At 49.4% G+C, this 14,359-nt stretch overlaps 1 protein-coding gene across 2 annotated transcripts in view; it reads right to left on the reverse strand.

The window, feature by feature from the left end:
- Positions 1 to 5,981: 5,981 nt before the first annotated feature.
- The window catches only part of LOC123031068 (Golgi integral membrane protein 4-like), a 35,852-nt gene continuing 27,474 nt past the window's right edge, over positions 5,982 to 14,359 (reverse strand). Inside the window, exons 11-15 of one of the 2 annotated variants that reach the window (XM_044445519.1) lie at positions 13,555 to 13,784; positions 9,855 to 9,922; positions 9,605 to 9,775; positions 8,863 to 8,934; positions 5,982 to 6,534 (exon numbers count right to left, since the gene is read on the reverse strand). In XM_044445519.1, the coding sequence (XP_044301454.1) occupies positions 6,436 to 6,534; positions 8,863 to 8,934; positions 9,605 to 9,775; positions 9,855 to 9,922; positions 13,555 to 13,784 (640 nt within the window). In that variant the 3' untranslated portion in view covers positions 5,982 to 6,435. Of the gene's footprint in view, positions 6,535 to 8,862; positions 8,935 to 9,592; positions 9,776 to 9,854; positions 9,923 to 13,554; positions 13,785 to 14,359 lie in introns of both variants that reach the window. The other variant, XM_044445518.1, reaches the window with a different exon arrangement.

Consider the following 14,359-nt stretch of genomic DNA (forward strand, 5'->3'; position numbering starts at 1 on the left):
TCACAACAACAACAACCCTGGGAGGTAGGCTAGGCTGAGAAGGCATGAAAAACCAGCAACACCACAGTTGTGTCTGGATCAAGCACCAATTTGCTCGCGGTAGAGATTAAGCCTTGTCATGGGTGGCTCGTCCCCTCCCAAGCTTACAGACATCTTGATCAGAGCTGCGAAGACGAGGACAAGGTGTATCACCAGAGCATCCCCTCATGGGGCTTCCAAAAAGCGGCTCTCGCTGGACCAGAGACCTTCTGTGCATTCATATTCCTCACCCCCTGGCTCGGCAGATTTCAGCACACGTCTTGAGAGAGAAAGAGAATGATTAAGTGAAAAGCGCATTACCCAAGCAAAACGTTACTTCTTGCAGCGTCTGCTTTGACAAATGGCAGTGCCCGGGCCCAGCTTGTGCTTGGCTGCTCCTGCCGTGCAAGAGTGGCCCGGGGACAGCGAGTCCTCCACAAACAGTCCTTCGGGACACGTTGCCAGGGGAAGGGCCACCTTGGTCGCCCGAAGCCAAATTTAGAACACGGTCTGTCGAATGCGACACTGGAGGCTTGCTAAGCCAAGCCAACTGTTCCACAGACCTGGTCTTTCCCCTTCTCCCTCCCTCACCGGCCTGCTGGGTGTGTCAGAGGTCCTGGGTCCCAGCTGGGTTTTCTCTGCAAAAAGGGATCAGGCACCAAGCAAGAAGGACCTTCCCCTTGGGCGGCTTTCCTCCCCTGCTGGGCACCTTGCTGGCCACTGACAAGATGGGACGTTGGCCTAAACCGGCAACTTCCGTTCTCATATTTGCAAATGAAGATGCAGGAGCAGCCAGCTCCTAGGCCCTCTGCCCCATTCGGATGTGCAATGCCAAGCTCCAGAAGCCACGGAGGAGGAGTCACTGCTGCCGAAGCCCAAGGCTCAAAGATGCCCTGTGTGAACTCGTCCAGGTGCCTCTTTGGACCCAGAGTGGTTTTCCAATACCTGTCCAGAGCTGCTACAACCTATGCACAGCTCCCCCATGTGGCAAGCCGCTGAACTACGGAAGGGAGGCTACCCTCAGGGGCCATGGACTAGCCCACCCCCTGGAGCCCCCCTGAAAGGAGGTAGCGCAAAAGGACTTCCTACTTCAGCTGAGCCCTGTTGGGTTTCCAAACCTCCCTCAACGCTGGGATACTTCCGCAGGTCTGACTATCCCATGGCTTCCTGTCCATCCCAGACTGTGACCCCCGTTCTGCTGCTTCCCTAGCTGTTCTAGGAATCCCATTCACTTCTGAACCAGAAGAAGAAAAAGGTCTGGCTGCTGAGCTCCATCTTAACATTTGGTTCACCTCCAGCTGACGAGCAGTGCAGTTGAAAAATCGTCAGCTGTCAAGAAGCATCGAACCTGGGTCAAGCTCTGGAGACATCCAGTTCGAACAGACACGGGCACTGCTTCCCTACGGGGACGAAAGAGCCAACCAGATTAGTGCTACTGTTCTCCTCTGTGCTTAGAAAAGGCTCTGCTGCAGCCGATATTTGAAGAAGGCGACGGTTTGCTGCGAATGGTGACAAACTGGGAAGAATCGGTGTAGGGAAAAACAAGGTGGTCCTAGAAAGCAACTGCACAGTGGATCTCAGACCCGAGACTTCTGCCGACCAAACCCTCCACTTCCAAATTCAGAACTGGTGTGGCTAATATGTGTGTGTGTGTGTGTTTTGTTTTTTTAAAGCTCTTTCTGTCCTGAGCACAAATTTAGACTCTGCAATGCCAAGCACAGAGGTGAAGAACCAAAAGGCTGGATTCTCAGTTCAGGTCACCAGAAGACCATCCCCACATTCCCTTTCCTGCAACCATACACCCCAAAAGTCCCTGTGGGAGACCTGCAGGCAGAAGGGGTACCACCCGTTTCCCCAACAACCCATTGCTTGCTATTTTCACATCCTTCACACAGTTCTTTCCCCACTCCTAAAGTTAAAAAGCCTTTCCTAAGGCTGTGTTACTACCAGCAAGAGCTTTAAGCTAAAAGACCCTATGGGTGTTGTTCCTTTGCATTTCTGGCTTCATCTTCTCTGCTTTCAGCCCCACCCAGGACTGGAATGCAGTCCCACAGGTCTTCTTCAAAATGGAACTGGTTTAGTTTGGTTGCAAAGTCATGCCTGACCCAACATGACTCCATGGTCAACATTCCTCCAGGCTTTCCTGTCCTCCACCATCTCCCAGAGTCCACTTAAGCTCACACCAACTGCCCCAGTGACTCCATCCAGCCACCTCATCCTCTGCCACCCCCTTCTTTGTTCCCAGCATCAGGCTCTTCCCCAGGCAGTCCTTCCTTCTCATCAGGTGGCCAAAGTATTTGAGCTTCATCTTCAGGATCTGGCCTTCTAAAGAGCAGTCAGGGTCAACCTCCTCTAGGACTGACTGGTTTGATTGCCTTGCAAAATGGAACTTAGCAGAAGCATTTCACCAATGCCAAAAGCAAACAAATGGGGGATGGATCGGTCTGGATCCTGCTTGGGAGAACAGCAGCTAAATGTCTCCCATCCTGAGGCTTGCAATGTCATCTCCTTTCATGGTTGGGCCCCAAGCGGCTGTCTGAGGTGAGCCAGAGGCCCAAATCAGTAAAGAAGCTGGACCAAACACTCTCAGCCCCCTCTCCAGGATAGCAAGTCAATAGCTGTAAGCGTAGGCCACCCTGGATCCTGGGAATCCTGGCCGTGAGAACAATCCCACTGCAGCAAGAGCACAACAGAGTCCGGGCAAACTCAGCTCCAGCTGGAGCAGGTCGTCCAGGAGGACCTAATGGGAGAGCCAAGTCCGTCAAACGACATGAGAGGGTGGACTGCATGTTCTCACCACCTGGCCTTGGACTCAATCTTTGTGACAACACAAATCTGCAAGGACACAAGTGTGATTTTGAAGGGCAGCTCAACCAAGAGGGTTTCACAGTGTTTCACTCGTGCCCATTAGGCATTGGATGGGTTCCCCAGACTTCTGGCTGCACTTCAGATGATTTGCGAAGTGAAATGTATTTCAGCGAGACTGGGGAGGATGGGCTTGATTCTAAGATGCAGCAGCAGCAGGAGCAGGTGATTATCTCAAGGCCAGATGCTCCGCTGAGCCAGGCAGTTCCTGGAATGCCCAAGCGGTAGAGCTGGTAGGAGGCGTCTCTGAGGATGAGGAATTCTCAGGTGCAGGCCAGCCCAAACCCCCCATGACAAGGCATCAGCAGGGGAGGCCCAACTGAAGGCGCGGTGTGCTAAGAGGAAGCGTACTTACCTTCAGAAGGAAGCCCCCCCGCCCAAGGGGATGGGGCTCAGCCATGTTCATAAGGAGAGTTCCTGGAGGTAAACACTAGATTGGGTTTAACAAGCCACTCTGTGCATGCTCAGAGATCCATTCTGGGTGAGCAATAACAAATGGTTTGCAAGGAAAATGGTTTTGACTGCTTGAAGGGGCAATCTCGGCTCACGACAATGACAGAAGCGATGTCTGCCTAACCAAGGCTAGGGTCTGACCACACGGACAGCTTAAACTGGGCAAAGATACCCCTGGCTGCAGCCAGCACTGGAGTATGCAGCAGTGTAGCTGGGGATGATTGGAGTTGTGGCCCACCACATCTGAAAACCCTGCATCAGGGAAGATGGTTTTATTAGGTTGATTGGAATTGTGTATCTACCGTGTCTTCGTCACCATCCTTGGAGAATAGCTCTGTGCACATGTTCCAGCAGGATTCACCCATGTACAAGACCGTTGGGAGGAAAGGAGCCAGATTTCAAGTGCAAAATCCACCTCCACAACTCATTTCTCAACAGAGCCTTTCGACAGGAAGCTCCCGTGCCAAACCCAGACCCTGTCAGCTTGGATCACCACAGTGTCTGGTGAAAGGGCGACATTGTTGAAAAACTGACTGCCGTGTGGCCCGGCGGATTAATTAGCAGGTGATTAATCTCTTTGGAAAGTGCTATTTATGGCAGACAGCAAGAGACGGGAGACGTGAAATCATCGTTTAAAAGGGCAGAGCTTAAGACAACTACCCTGCTGCTGCCAGGAATGGCACGAGCAACCAGCTTCCTTGGACGTCAGCATGGAGGGCCCACCACATCTTCCCTCTTAAGCATCTCCCCGCATCCTGGACCAACTACAAAAGGCTGAATCTAGAACCTCCTATTTTCTCACTTTGCCCCCACAGAGCACCGACCGGGGAAGCTGCTGGGAATGAGACTTGGCCGCTCAGCAAGAAAGGGAAGGTGCCTGTTGGCCTACATACATCTTGGCACTGTGAGGACTTTGGGCAAGTCACATCTAGCAGATTCCCCCTGAGCCAATTTCCTAGGTGAACTAGAACCTGAGGCAGCACACAGCACATGGGAATGCTGCTGGAAATGAAGGCAAGATAGGCTCATTTGTACACTGCTCCAACAGGCAGCAGATGCTGGCAGAGCCTTAAGCATGGCTTTGGCGTTCCCGCGGCGGCTTAGCTGCATCGCCCTTTAGCTGAGGGCTTCTCTTTTCAAAGGGCCTGGGTCTCTTTCCTCAGCTTCAGGCTGTGGCTTGGAGACCAGAAATCCCAGCATCCACGAACGGCAAAGTAATGTCATCTGGACACACTGGAGATGATCCTGTGGCCTTGCTGGACAACATTTACCCCTTGAAGCCCTCCTGTAACCAATTCCTTTCCCTGATCCATTTGTCCAGGAACTACAGCTTTGGCAATGCATGGAAAGGGTCTGTCCCAACGGACCCAAGACAATGTTGCAGCATGAAGGGTTTCTGTTCGGGATTCTTGCCAGGCAGCCAGCCTGCCAGCCAGCCATGTCTTCTCCACAATACTCCATTTCGTTTCCCTGCCAGCGAGAGACAGTCAGCATTTAGCCGCCACTAAACATTCAGCGGTGTGCAGCGAGTTATTTTAGACCAAGAACTAAATGATCTTATGGGGACGCCTCATAATTTACTTCCATTGTGAGTCCAACACCTTTTTCTTCCATCACCACCTCCCTGGAGAGCTCAGTCCGTGCTTCACAACCAATTCTGTGCTCCTGATGGCTGAGCACATCACAACAACCCTCTCCCAAGCCTGATAACATGAACAAACAGAAATACATTGAGCACTGGCCAATCTGAATTTCAAGCTTGCTCAGATCACCTTTATGACAAGGCAGAAATAGGCTTTGATCTTGGCTCCTCAACACACTGACTTTCTCCAGAAAAGGATGCAATATTTGTAAAAGCAATGAGAGGAGAACGGGCATTTGTGATTGGCCTATATGCCCTAGAAAGCCACACCTGTCCGCAGAATGATTTTGTTCAGAACAGGTGTACCATCAGCTCCTGTGAGCTCTGGCATACCCTTTTTTTGGGCCAGGTGACAACTTTGGGCCCATCACTTGTCCCTCTTTGGGTAACCATTAAGGTGTGGCATAACCTCTTTGAAGTTTCAGATAGCCTTTTCTCAAATAAAGGGCAGCACTGCTCTCTAAGTAACAATTATAAATCCAAAGGCCACGTAACCCACATCTGAAGCCCTTTTTAAAGCCCTTCCCACCTTAGACTGCGGTACCTGAAGGGTCACCTCTGGCTGGCCTGCCCCTATGTGGAGGTCACTGTGGGAGGCTCTTCATGGAGGCCCAAGGTGGATGGTGACCCAGTCAAAGGTCTTCTCAGTGGTGGCACCATGACTGCAGAAAGCTCTTCCCCGGATGGTTTTCCTGGCACCTATGTTATTACCTTCGTGGCACCAGGCACTGAATCAGGCTTCAAAACAGAAAGTCAAACATTAGTTTGAGAGTGAATTACATGTCAAGAAAAGAAACAGTACCGCAAACCTATTGTGGTTTTTTGAAATACATGCAAATCCCTTTGAAATCAGTAGTTATTACTTCTAAGTAAGCCTGCTTTGGCACACACAACAAAACTGCATTTTGGTCTCCACTGAGCCACATTTATGTTCTGATCATCAAAATGCAGCTAACATGGCATCCTCTCACCCATAACAAAACAGACAACGATGTAACAAAGCTCTTTATCAAAAGGGTTCTCTTTTTTAATATAAAGTTGAACAGACATTGCATTAAAGAGCAGTTGGGTGCGTCCAAGACAACAGAAGAAGAAAAACTTGACGCAAGCAGCCCGAGGCAAACAGTGCCCACTGGATAATGTCATTCCTCTTTAATAATACTGCAACAAGGAGGAGAAGGGGAGAAACCAAAAGAGCAATCTAAATGTTCTAATGGCTGAACTTCCTCTCCCCCTTTGTGAAGGAACATTCTGACATTCAGGGAGTCCGTCTGCTTTACACGCCCTCCCCAAGACTCTCACGCAGAGACTTTGTCCCCGTGACTGGGGATCATCTAGAATCAGGGATAACTCCTTTTGACAGGCCCAAGCAAAGAATCCAACTCCACCGCGACCGTAACAGTCTCTGGCCTTCCACCGAGGTTCTCCTCCGATCTCTCGGCAAGCCATCGACACCCTCAGTAGTAATCCTTTCTGCCATCTCTTTCGACGTGGCTTTGAAGCTCCTGGACCAGTTCCAGATCATCCGCATCGTCCACCTCACCTCCGTGATCTTCCTGTTGGCAGGTGGAAAAGCGGGACAATGGAGAATGAGATTAAACACAGGGTCACGGAGGAGGAAGTGTCAAGTGAGCAAACTCTTCGCATGGCTCAGCCACCGGGCGTTTGTTTTTAATTGTGCATCTGGTGCGTCCCAGCTGGTCCTTCCCCTGTGAGCAGGTGTCTGCAAACACGGGTTCTTTCCCTGCCACGTCAGCGGGAAGAAAATCCAGAGGTCCAAGGCTCAGATGCAACGCTAAACAACAGTGCTGTTTAACTCTAGCAGCTTGCAGGTGGCATAACCAACTTCTACCTTGGCCACAACAGCCCACCCTTTAAAAAAATGTGGCTTCTTCGGAGATGTGAACCAGAATGACCGGAGAGCATCAATGATACATAAGAGATGCGTATCGTCCTCAGTCTAGCACACTGGGGAGAAAGCTAGGCTCGGGTTTTTTTCTCCTTGAAGTGCTGCTGTTCCGCGCTGCAACCTTTTGTTGTGGGCTCCTCTCGTTCATTGGATTCCTTGCATTCTCATGCTTTATCATGGGGCCATTCCATTGACTCTCATGGGAACCCTGCGAGGCTGGGCTCAGAGAGGGCAACCAGCCTATGGCTACCGAGTGGATCTCACGGCTGAGCTTTCCCCCAATTTCCAGGGCACTGAATGCCAGGCAGACCACACAGCCCAGTGGTGAACACGACCCACTGTACAGCAATGGGGAACACAATTTTGATCCACCAGCAACGCAAGAAGTAACACTAGTCCCCCTGCATGGACGGCCCTCCCTTCCACCCCAATTAAGCCACCCAAACTAACAAACTCAGGCAGTTCCCGTCCCTGACCTACTTCCGAACTATACCCTCCCCTCCCTGTCACCCAGTAACACCGCACTTTCAGAGCGGGCTTGTAAATTTTTCATATTTCCCAGGACATTCATTTCAGGACTTAACAAAAAAAAAAAATTCCCAAGCTCCTTTTCCTGCTCTTGTTCAAGAACAAAAAGCAAGCAAGCAAAGCAGTCTGGATTGCAATCCTCAACGTGTTCATGGAGAAGAAAGCTTCACTATGTTCTGTCACCCGGTGGGCAAGGGGATTTGGGTCCCACCTGGATCCAGCAGGGGCTTGGCTGTTTTGGCTCCCAGCTTTGGGCGGTTTTTGCAACAATGACCCCATGACCCTTTGCTGGACGGAACCCAAACAGGCCTGCAGAGTGAAGTGGACGGGGTACAAAGCCGTATTCTGGCAAGAACCTGTGTGGCATAGTGGTTATAAGTGCGGGCCTGGGATTCGCTTGAGCCGGGTTCGAACCTCTGCTCAGCCATGGAGCTCACTGGGTGACTTTGGGCCAGTCGCAGACTCTCAGCCCTACCCACCTTGCAGGGTTGTTGTGGGGAAAGGATGGAGAGCAGGTGGAGGAGAATGCTAGAAGCCACTTTGAGTTCATAAGAAATAAGCTGGATATAAATCCAATACATAACTACTCCCAACCCATCATCTTGCCAAGGCTGGGAATATTGTACCCTGACACTCTTGCTTCTGACCTGCTTGTGCACATATGCACAGCTTCTTCCAAAATCACTTCCAAGGTTGTTGTTTTCCCAACATTAGCAGCCATGGGACATGGCTTGGGACCACAATCCCTGGCAGAACACCTAAATTTTGGAGGGGGGGGGGCAACACAAGGGAGGGCCTTCTCTGTGGTGGCTCCCTGAATCTGGAATGACCCCACAGTTGCATCAGTACCAATTAGCATGAGCATACATTCTTAAATCTGAGCAGGCAGAGACACCTGGCAATCTGCTAAACACTGCATCCATTTTGCAACATCTGTGCACCCCTACTGTCTTTAGACTACAACCTCCAGCATTCCTGGCTGTTGGCCATGCTGGCTGGGGACAATGGGAGCTGAAATTCAACCATCTGGAGGGCACCAGTTTGAGGGAAGGCTGCCGAGAAACCCAGGCATCATATAGGAACTATATATTTTCCATATCCCGTGATTCTCTTTAATGTAATTTTAATTACATGTATTTTTTAAACTGTGGGAGGTTCCCTTTTGCAAGCACCCATCCATCTGTAGTGAATCAGTGACTTCCGGGACAGTGGGAAACTTATTCTGTTCCAATTTACAAAAAATTCCTCACTCAGTTTCCCGGAGATCTTGCCACAGGCAACTACAGAATGGCTGTTTTGCAAGACTGCCTTAAATGCAAGACACTTTTAAATGCTTAAGTCCAAGGATGTTTTTAAAAGTTCCAAGCAGCATTAGCCATTTCCTTGAAAGTGTGTTCAGACAGACAGACAGACAGACAGACAGACAGACAGACAGACAGCTTCATACAAGATCTTGTTCCTGGTCTTCCTGATAATCATCTATTGGATCATCTGCCATTTTCCTGGGCCCTTTTGCATCCTAGGAAAAAAGCCAAGAACAGAAAGGGATAATATCCAAGTTAGATCACATACACGCATGCTAGGAAACAGATCTTTGGAAACTGCCGTTTGCTTTGGGCCTTCGCAGGAGCCAAAGCCCCAAACCTCTTGTGAAATAAGAAGAGGGAGAGTGGTTTGGATCTGGGTGAAACAGCAGCTAGGACTAAGGTGAGGGCAGCTGGGTGCAGACTCACAGATCCCCCAAAAACCCACTGGCGACATCTGGATTGTTACGATCACCCCCACAGGGCTGTTGCAAGGATAAAAGGGGAAGGAGCCCTAACCCAAGCTCCTTTCAGCTGGGATATTTACGTTAATAGTCACAAGTATTTATGAGCACTCACTATTAGCTGTTGATCCTACTGGCTGAACTCCCTGAGGAAGGGCCACAACTAAAATCTTATGTTAGAGAGCAGAATCTCTAAGCCAAAGTCTCCGTCTTACCACTGCCACGTATGTCAACATTGGACAAAACTATTATGGCAGTAACTCCTCGGGTAATAGATAAATGGAACCTAGGCCCAAGTCCCAGTCCTGCAGTTTTAACCACTGTACCACACTGCCCCTTAGTGTAAATTCTTTATATCTTTCACTGTGAGACTCCAAACCTGGCCCTATGTGCAGACGCAAACACACACCAAAATGGGTACCTCCTGGGTCTTTTCCTTCGTTGGCTCATTGGCTGGCCCCTTGGTTTGACGGACTTGGTCAGCCTGGCCCGCTTTCTCTTCGAAGTCTGGTCTTTCCAGCTCTGCCTCCTCGAATTCATCTTCCCCTTGGTTGTTAGGGTCCTGGGCAGGATCTCCAACATCCCCAGGCACCTAAGGGGAAGACAAGTCCCTTTTGACGAATGACTTCCCACTACAAGCAGAAAGAAAGCCCAGCTTCCCCTCTTCTTACGTTCGGATGCTGCATGAGTGTCTCCTTCCGAGGGGGTGAATGGTCTTCTCGCTCAATCATGCCAGCATCTGAGGAAAAACAATGCAAGATAGACTCCTGAGCATTGTAGCTTGTCTGTTTCCATATATCCAGCTCCTGCTGTCCCACAGGTAAACAGCCTGGCAGGGTATGATGGAACTTAGAGTTGCACCCATCAGGGAAGGCTGGCCTGGATCACTCAGTCATTTTCATAAGGCATTCTCAGGTGAATTTCTGGAGAGGATATGGGTATAATTGAAGTATATTATATATTATTAATTGTTATAGTATGTGTATGAGGGTAGTATTGGTCTCCGGGGTGATGGGTGCACTCTTTCATTTATTCTTTTTTAATTATTATGTTCTTGTTGTTATAATTATTATTGTTGTGATTGTATTTGGTTTTTTTTCTGTCTAAAAAAATAAGAAAGGGGAGATGAATAGTATCTCAAAATAAGGCTTCAGAGAACTTCCCTTTTCTTCTTCTCATAATGTTAGATGTTGGAATTACCCACTGAATGATAATTGATCTGGAACAGGTGAAAACAGTACTTCATCTAGCATGGGAGTGGAATAATTTTTTTAAAAATTAAGGAAAAAAAACCAAGGAGTTCTCAGGTTGCACAAGGCAGAAATATGAATGGAATCTTGGTGCCCCTGCACTGAAAAACACAGCCCTTTACACTCCTCAGAGCATGGAGGCCATGCACCTCACCGATACTATTCATGACTGCTGGACTGCCTGGCATGCACCAGAGGACGGCCGTGAGGACAAATCACACATGGCTTCCTTGCGTGCTGGATGGTCAGTACCTTATTCAGAGCACTCCAAACCAGAGGACACATCCATCAGAGGATGAATCCCCAAGCAGAGACTTCCTCAGCCCAGCCTTGCAGTGATTATCTTTTAACAGCACAGCGAGCTTCTGCAGAGGGAGAGCAGAGCTGACTACAACACACTTTCTGCCATCTGATATAAGGCATCAGTTGGCTTCGGCTCCCTGCTGAGACAACGTCCTCCTGTTTTATTAGAGCATTTCAGCTAGACAGCAGGCCCAGCTTGGAGCTGTCCAAGGTCCTGTTTTCGGCTGTTTCAGGCGGTTTGCTGTTGCCTCTGTCGTGCCTTGACTTATCTACCTTGACTGGAGGGCGCCTACTGAGACCTGATTCTGCCGCTCAACTAGACTTCATCTACATTCATCTGATCCCATCCTGTGTTTGTAGCTACCCCAGTAAAAGGGGTAGGTGGGGGGGATTCACCAGCATTCCTTAATCACAGTCAGGGACAGAATTTGGGGTCACTCTATCCGGACACGAGCAAAAGTCCACATACTCCAGTGCCTCCTGGGTGAAGTCTGTCTGTTCACCTGCCCACTCTCTCTGGAGCAGCGGTAAGAGGGAGAGATGGATCAACGTTCTCCACTCCTTCCATGTTTTTCTTTTGAGTAGTCCTACACAGACAGCGCCTCAAGGAAGGGTCCCCAGCCATCCTGAGCCACTGGGCAACTTTGGAAGTCGAGCAGCATGGGTGGACTCACACAATAGCTGCCCAAATGGCTGCCAGTCAGTGTCTGGGGGGAAGGGAGCATGGCTACCTGGGAAAGTGCTGGGCTTGCGCTTCTGCATCCCGGGAAGCTGCCCGGGCTCATGACTTTTCGCTCCCTTGCTCCAAACTGGCTTTTGAGGACCCTGAACCATTCCATGGCATCTAACTGAGCCAGGACATTCCACATGCAACTCAGGCACCCGACCACTCGGGTGAAGCTCCATCTGTGTTTTTGTGCTGGTAGAAGTATCTGTGTTTTCCTTCCCCCCTTGAAATACTGCCTAATAAGCCCCAAGTCTCCCAATTAGATAGCTTCGTAGCAGGGGCAAGAAAGCCTCTCCTTCAGTATTAATCCAAATTAGAGACATGGCGATCAGGCTCTCCGTGCTGGGAACCCCTTCCTTTCTGCAGGATTTGGCTTTGATGTGAGGCAATTAATACCGTCCTCGAAGGGCGCTTGTTGAAAGTGGGTCAAATTAAAGCTGAGGACTGGAACCAGCTGTGGCTCTCTGCAGGGAAGGGCAAAGCTGTTCGCATTCCTAACAAAGCATGTTTTCTTTCCCCTACGCAAGCCTTTGGTGGGCTGCCAAGCTTCCCTTCACAACAGCCACCTTGTACTGGCTGGCTACTTTCTACTGCCCCAGGAAGTTGGCCAGATCCAGTCCCAGCAGCACTGGTCAAGCTCTCCAGCCTCCCCCCACTGAAGCCTAATGTGGGAGGAGTGGAACCATCTCATCTGGGTGGGTGGGGGCCAAAGAACTGACCCCAATGACATGTTGTCCCCATACCCTTTGGGATGGGCCAACAAGTGGAGCTCTTTCATTATGGTTCCATTCAATACCTGAACAAATATACAAACCAACAAAAGGTACCATCCAAGACTTTACAGGTGTGATTTTTCCTCACTCCCAGCCAACCTGTGGAACAACCTCCCTGGTGCCCTTGTTACAATCTTTCTGGTGCCAGATGCAAGTAACTTTATTATCTAGGCACTGTAATGATTGATCTAATCCGGATAATATTAGCAAGTCTGTTTTAATCTATACAGTTTTGAATTGTTAGCCCTCAACTGTGTACTGTTTGGTTTTATGGTCTTTTTGCTTATTGTGTTATAGCTGATTGTTTTCATTGTCATGATGTGTTTTTATCTTCCTATAATCCACCTGCAGGGCCCTCAGGCCAATAAAGCAGAATATAAGTTTACAAAATAGCTCCCTAAATCATATACATGAATGTGTTTTTTATGGCCCTAGATACTGCAAAATCTGCTTTTGAGCCTCACCCAGTGTCCTGAACTATAGTTTCTTAAAGCCGGCAAGGAAATTGGTGGCATATGGTGAGAGTCAGACCAAGGCAAGGAGAAAGGACTTTGAATAGTTCTCTGTGGGTCTTCCTGACTGAGATACTCTCCTACTGGGACACAGGAGGATGTTGTCTCAGCAGAGAGCCAAAGCCAACGAAGAATTATGTAGACCTGCAGTGTGGGGTCCATTCCACCCCTCCTGGAAGAGCTTCCTGGGGCTGTTAAATAAATAGCAGAGAAAGGTCCTTTATGTAATTCTATTTCTATGCTGCCCCATAACCTACAAATTCTCCTTTGTCACATGGAACTTTTGCAAAGCTGTGGAGCAGGTCTCCGTGTGGGCTTTCTCTTCAGTGTTGCAAGCTGGGGATGCTCCCTTCACACACCTTTCTTACTAAACTTGTTGTCTTGTTGACCGAAGTGTTTTCCAGATGCAGAAACACCTGGAATGAATCTCTGAGCATGCACAGAGCAGTTCTTTGAACTCAATCTAGTATTCGCCTCCAGAAACTCTCCTTATGAGCACACCTCCTCTCTGCACAGCAATTCTCAAACTGGGCTGCCCCCCTTTGCTGACAACGTCTCATGGGTTTTAGAACCAGGGCTGCCTCGTCTGTGTCTGAGAAACTTCCCAGCTCCAAATCCCCTCCCGCTTGGTTACATCTTGGTTACTCCCAGGGACTGCCTGCCCACCTAGGGAGTCTGGCCTGGATCCGACTACCCCAGAGAAAGCTGGCGCCGCGGCCCTTCAGAAACCTCTGCTGCCAACGAGGAAAACCAAAGCCAGGGAGTCACCTCCTCCTCAGGTCCACTCTCCCACCCAGAAGACGTACCCATCTGCAGTTCCTCCTCATCCGCTCCACCTTTCCTGGCTCCCCAGTCGGCTGGCTGCTGCTGCTCGCCTCCTCTCTGCTGCCCACCGCCCAGGACTTGATGGCCATTTGCCATCACTTGCCCAGGCCTGGCACCCAGGTCAAGGCGCTGGGAATAAGGCAGCTTTGGGAGCAAGGAGGCCTGTTCCTCATCCATCTGGACATGGACTTTGTGTACAATATCTTGCCAGCTGCAGCAGAAATAACAGGAGCATCATGAGCATTTCCTTTTTTCATTCAATGTTCAATGTTCAATGTTTCAATTTGTTTTAAACTAACAAAACAATGCAATCAAAGTAGTAACAATCATTAGAATCCAGCATGACTAGCATAATTAAACAATCCATTAATATCTGTGCTACCTCCATCAGGACCAACAACTCTGGATACTTAATGTAAGACGATATATTCATCCAGGTTGCCTCACTTCCCTTCCAGAACTGCAATGACTCTTGCGGTGGTTCACTCCCCTTTCTGTTTATTAAAATATATTCAATAAAAGGCCTCCAAAGACTTTCAAATTTATTTTCACTTTTTCCATCATTTCCCTGCTCCTACGAATTCCATATCTTTGGATGGGCAGTTGCTTTAAACCAAGTGAGAGCTTTGGTCCCTCTTCCAGCTCCATGGTGTTTACACCAGAGATTGGTCACAGCCCTCCAGGGTGCCAAATAAGGACCCCTCCCAGCCCTCCCTGGAAATGCCAGGATTGAACCAGGGTCATTCTACACTCTTCCGATCCCCCCACCCCAAAATTTAAGCCGTA

Source organism: Varanus komodoensis, unplaced genomic scaffold (assembly GCF_004798865.1).
Source record: "Varanus komodoensis strain SLA01 unplaced genomic scaffold, ASM479886v1 scaffold48, whole genome shotgun sequence".
NCBI classification, from domain to species: domain Eukaryota; kingdom Metazoa; phylum Chordata; class Lepidosauria; order Squamata; family Varanidae; genus Varanus; species Varanus komodoensis.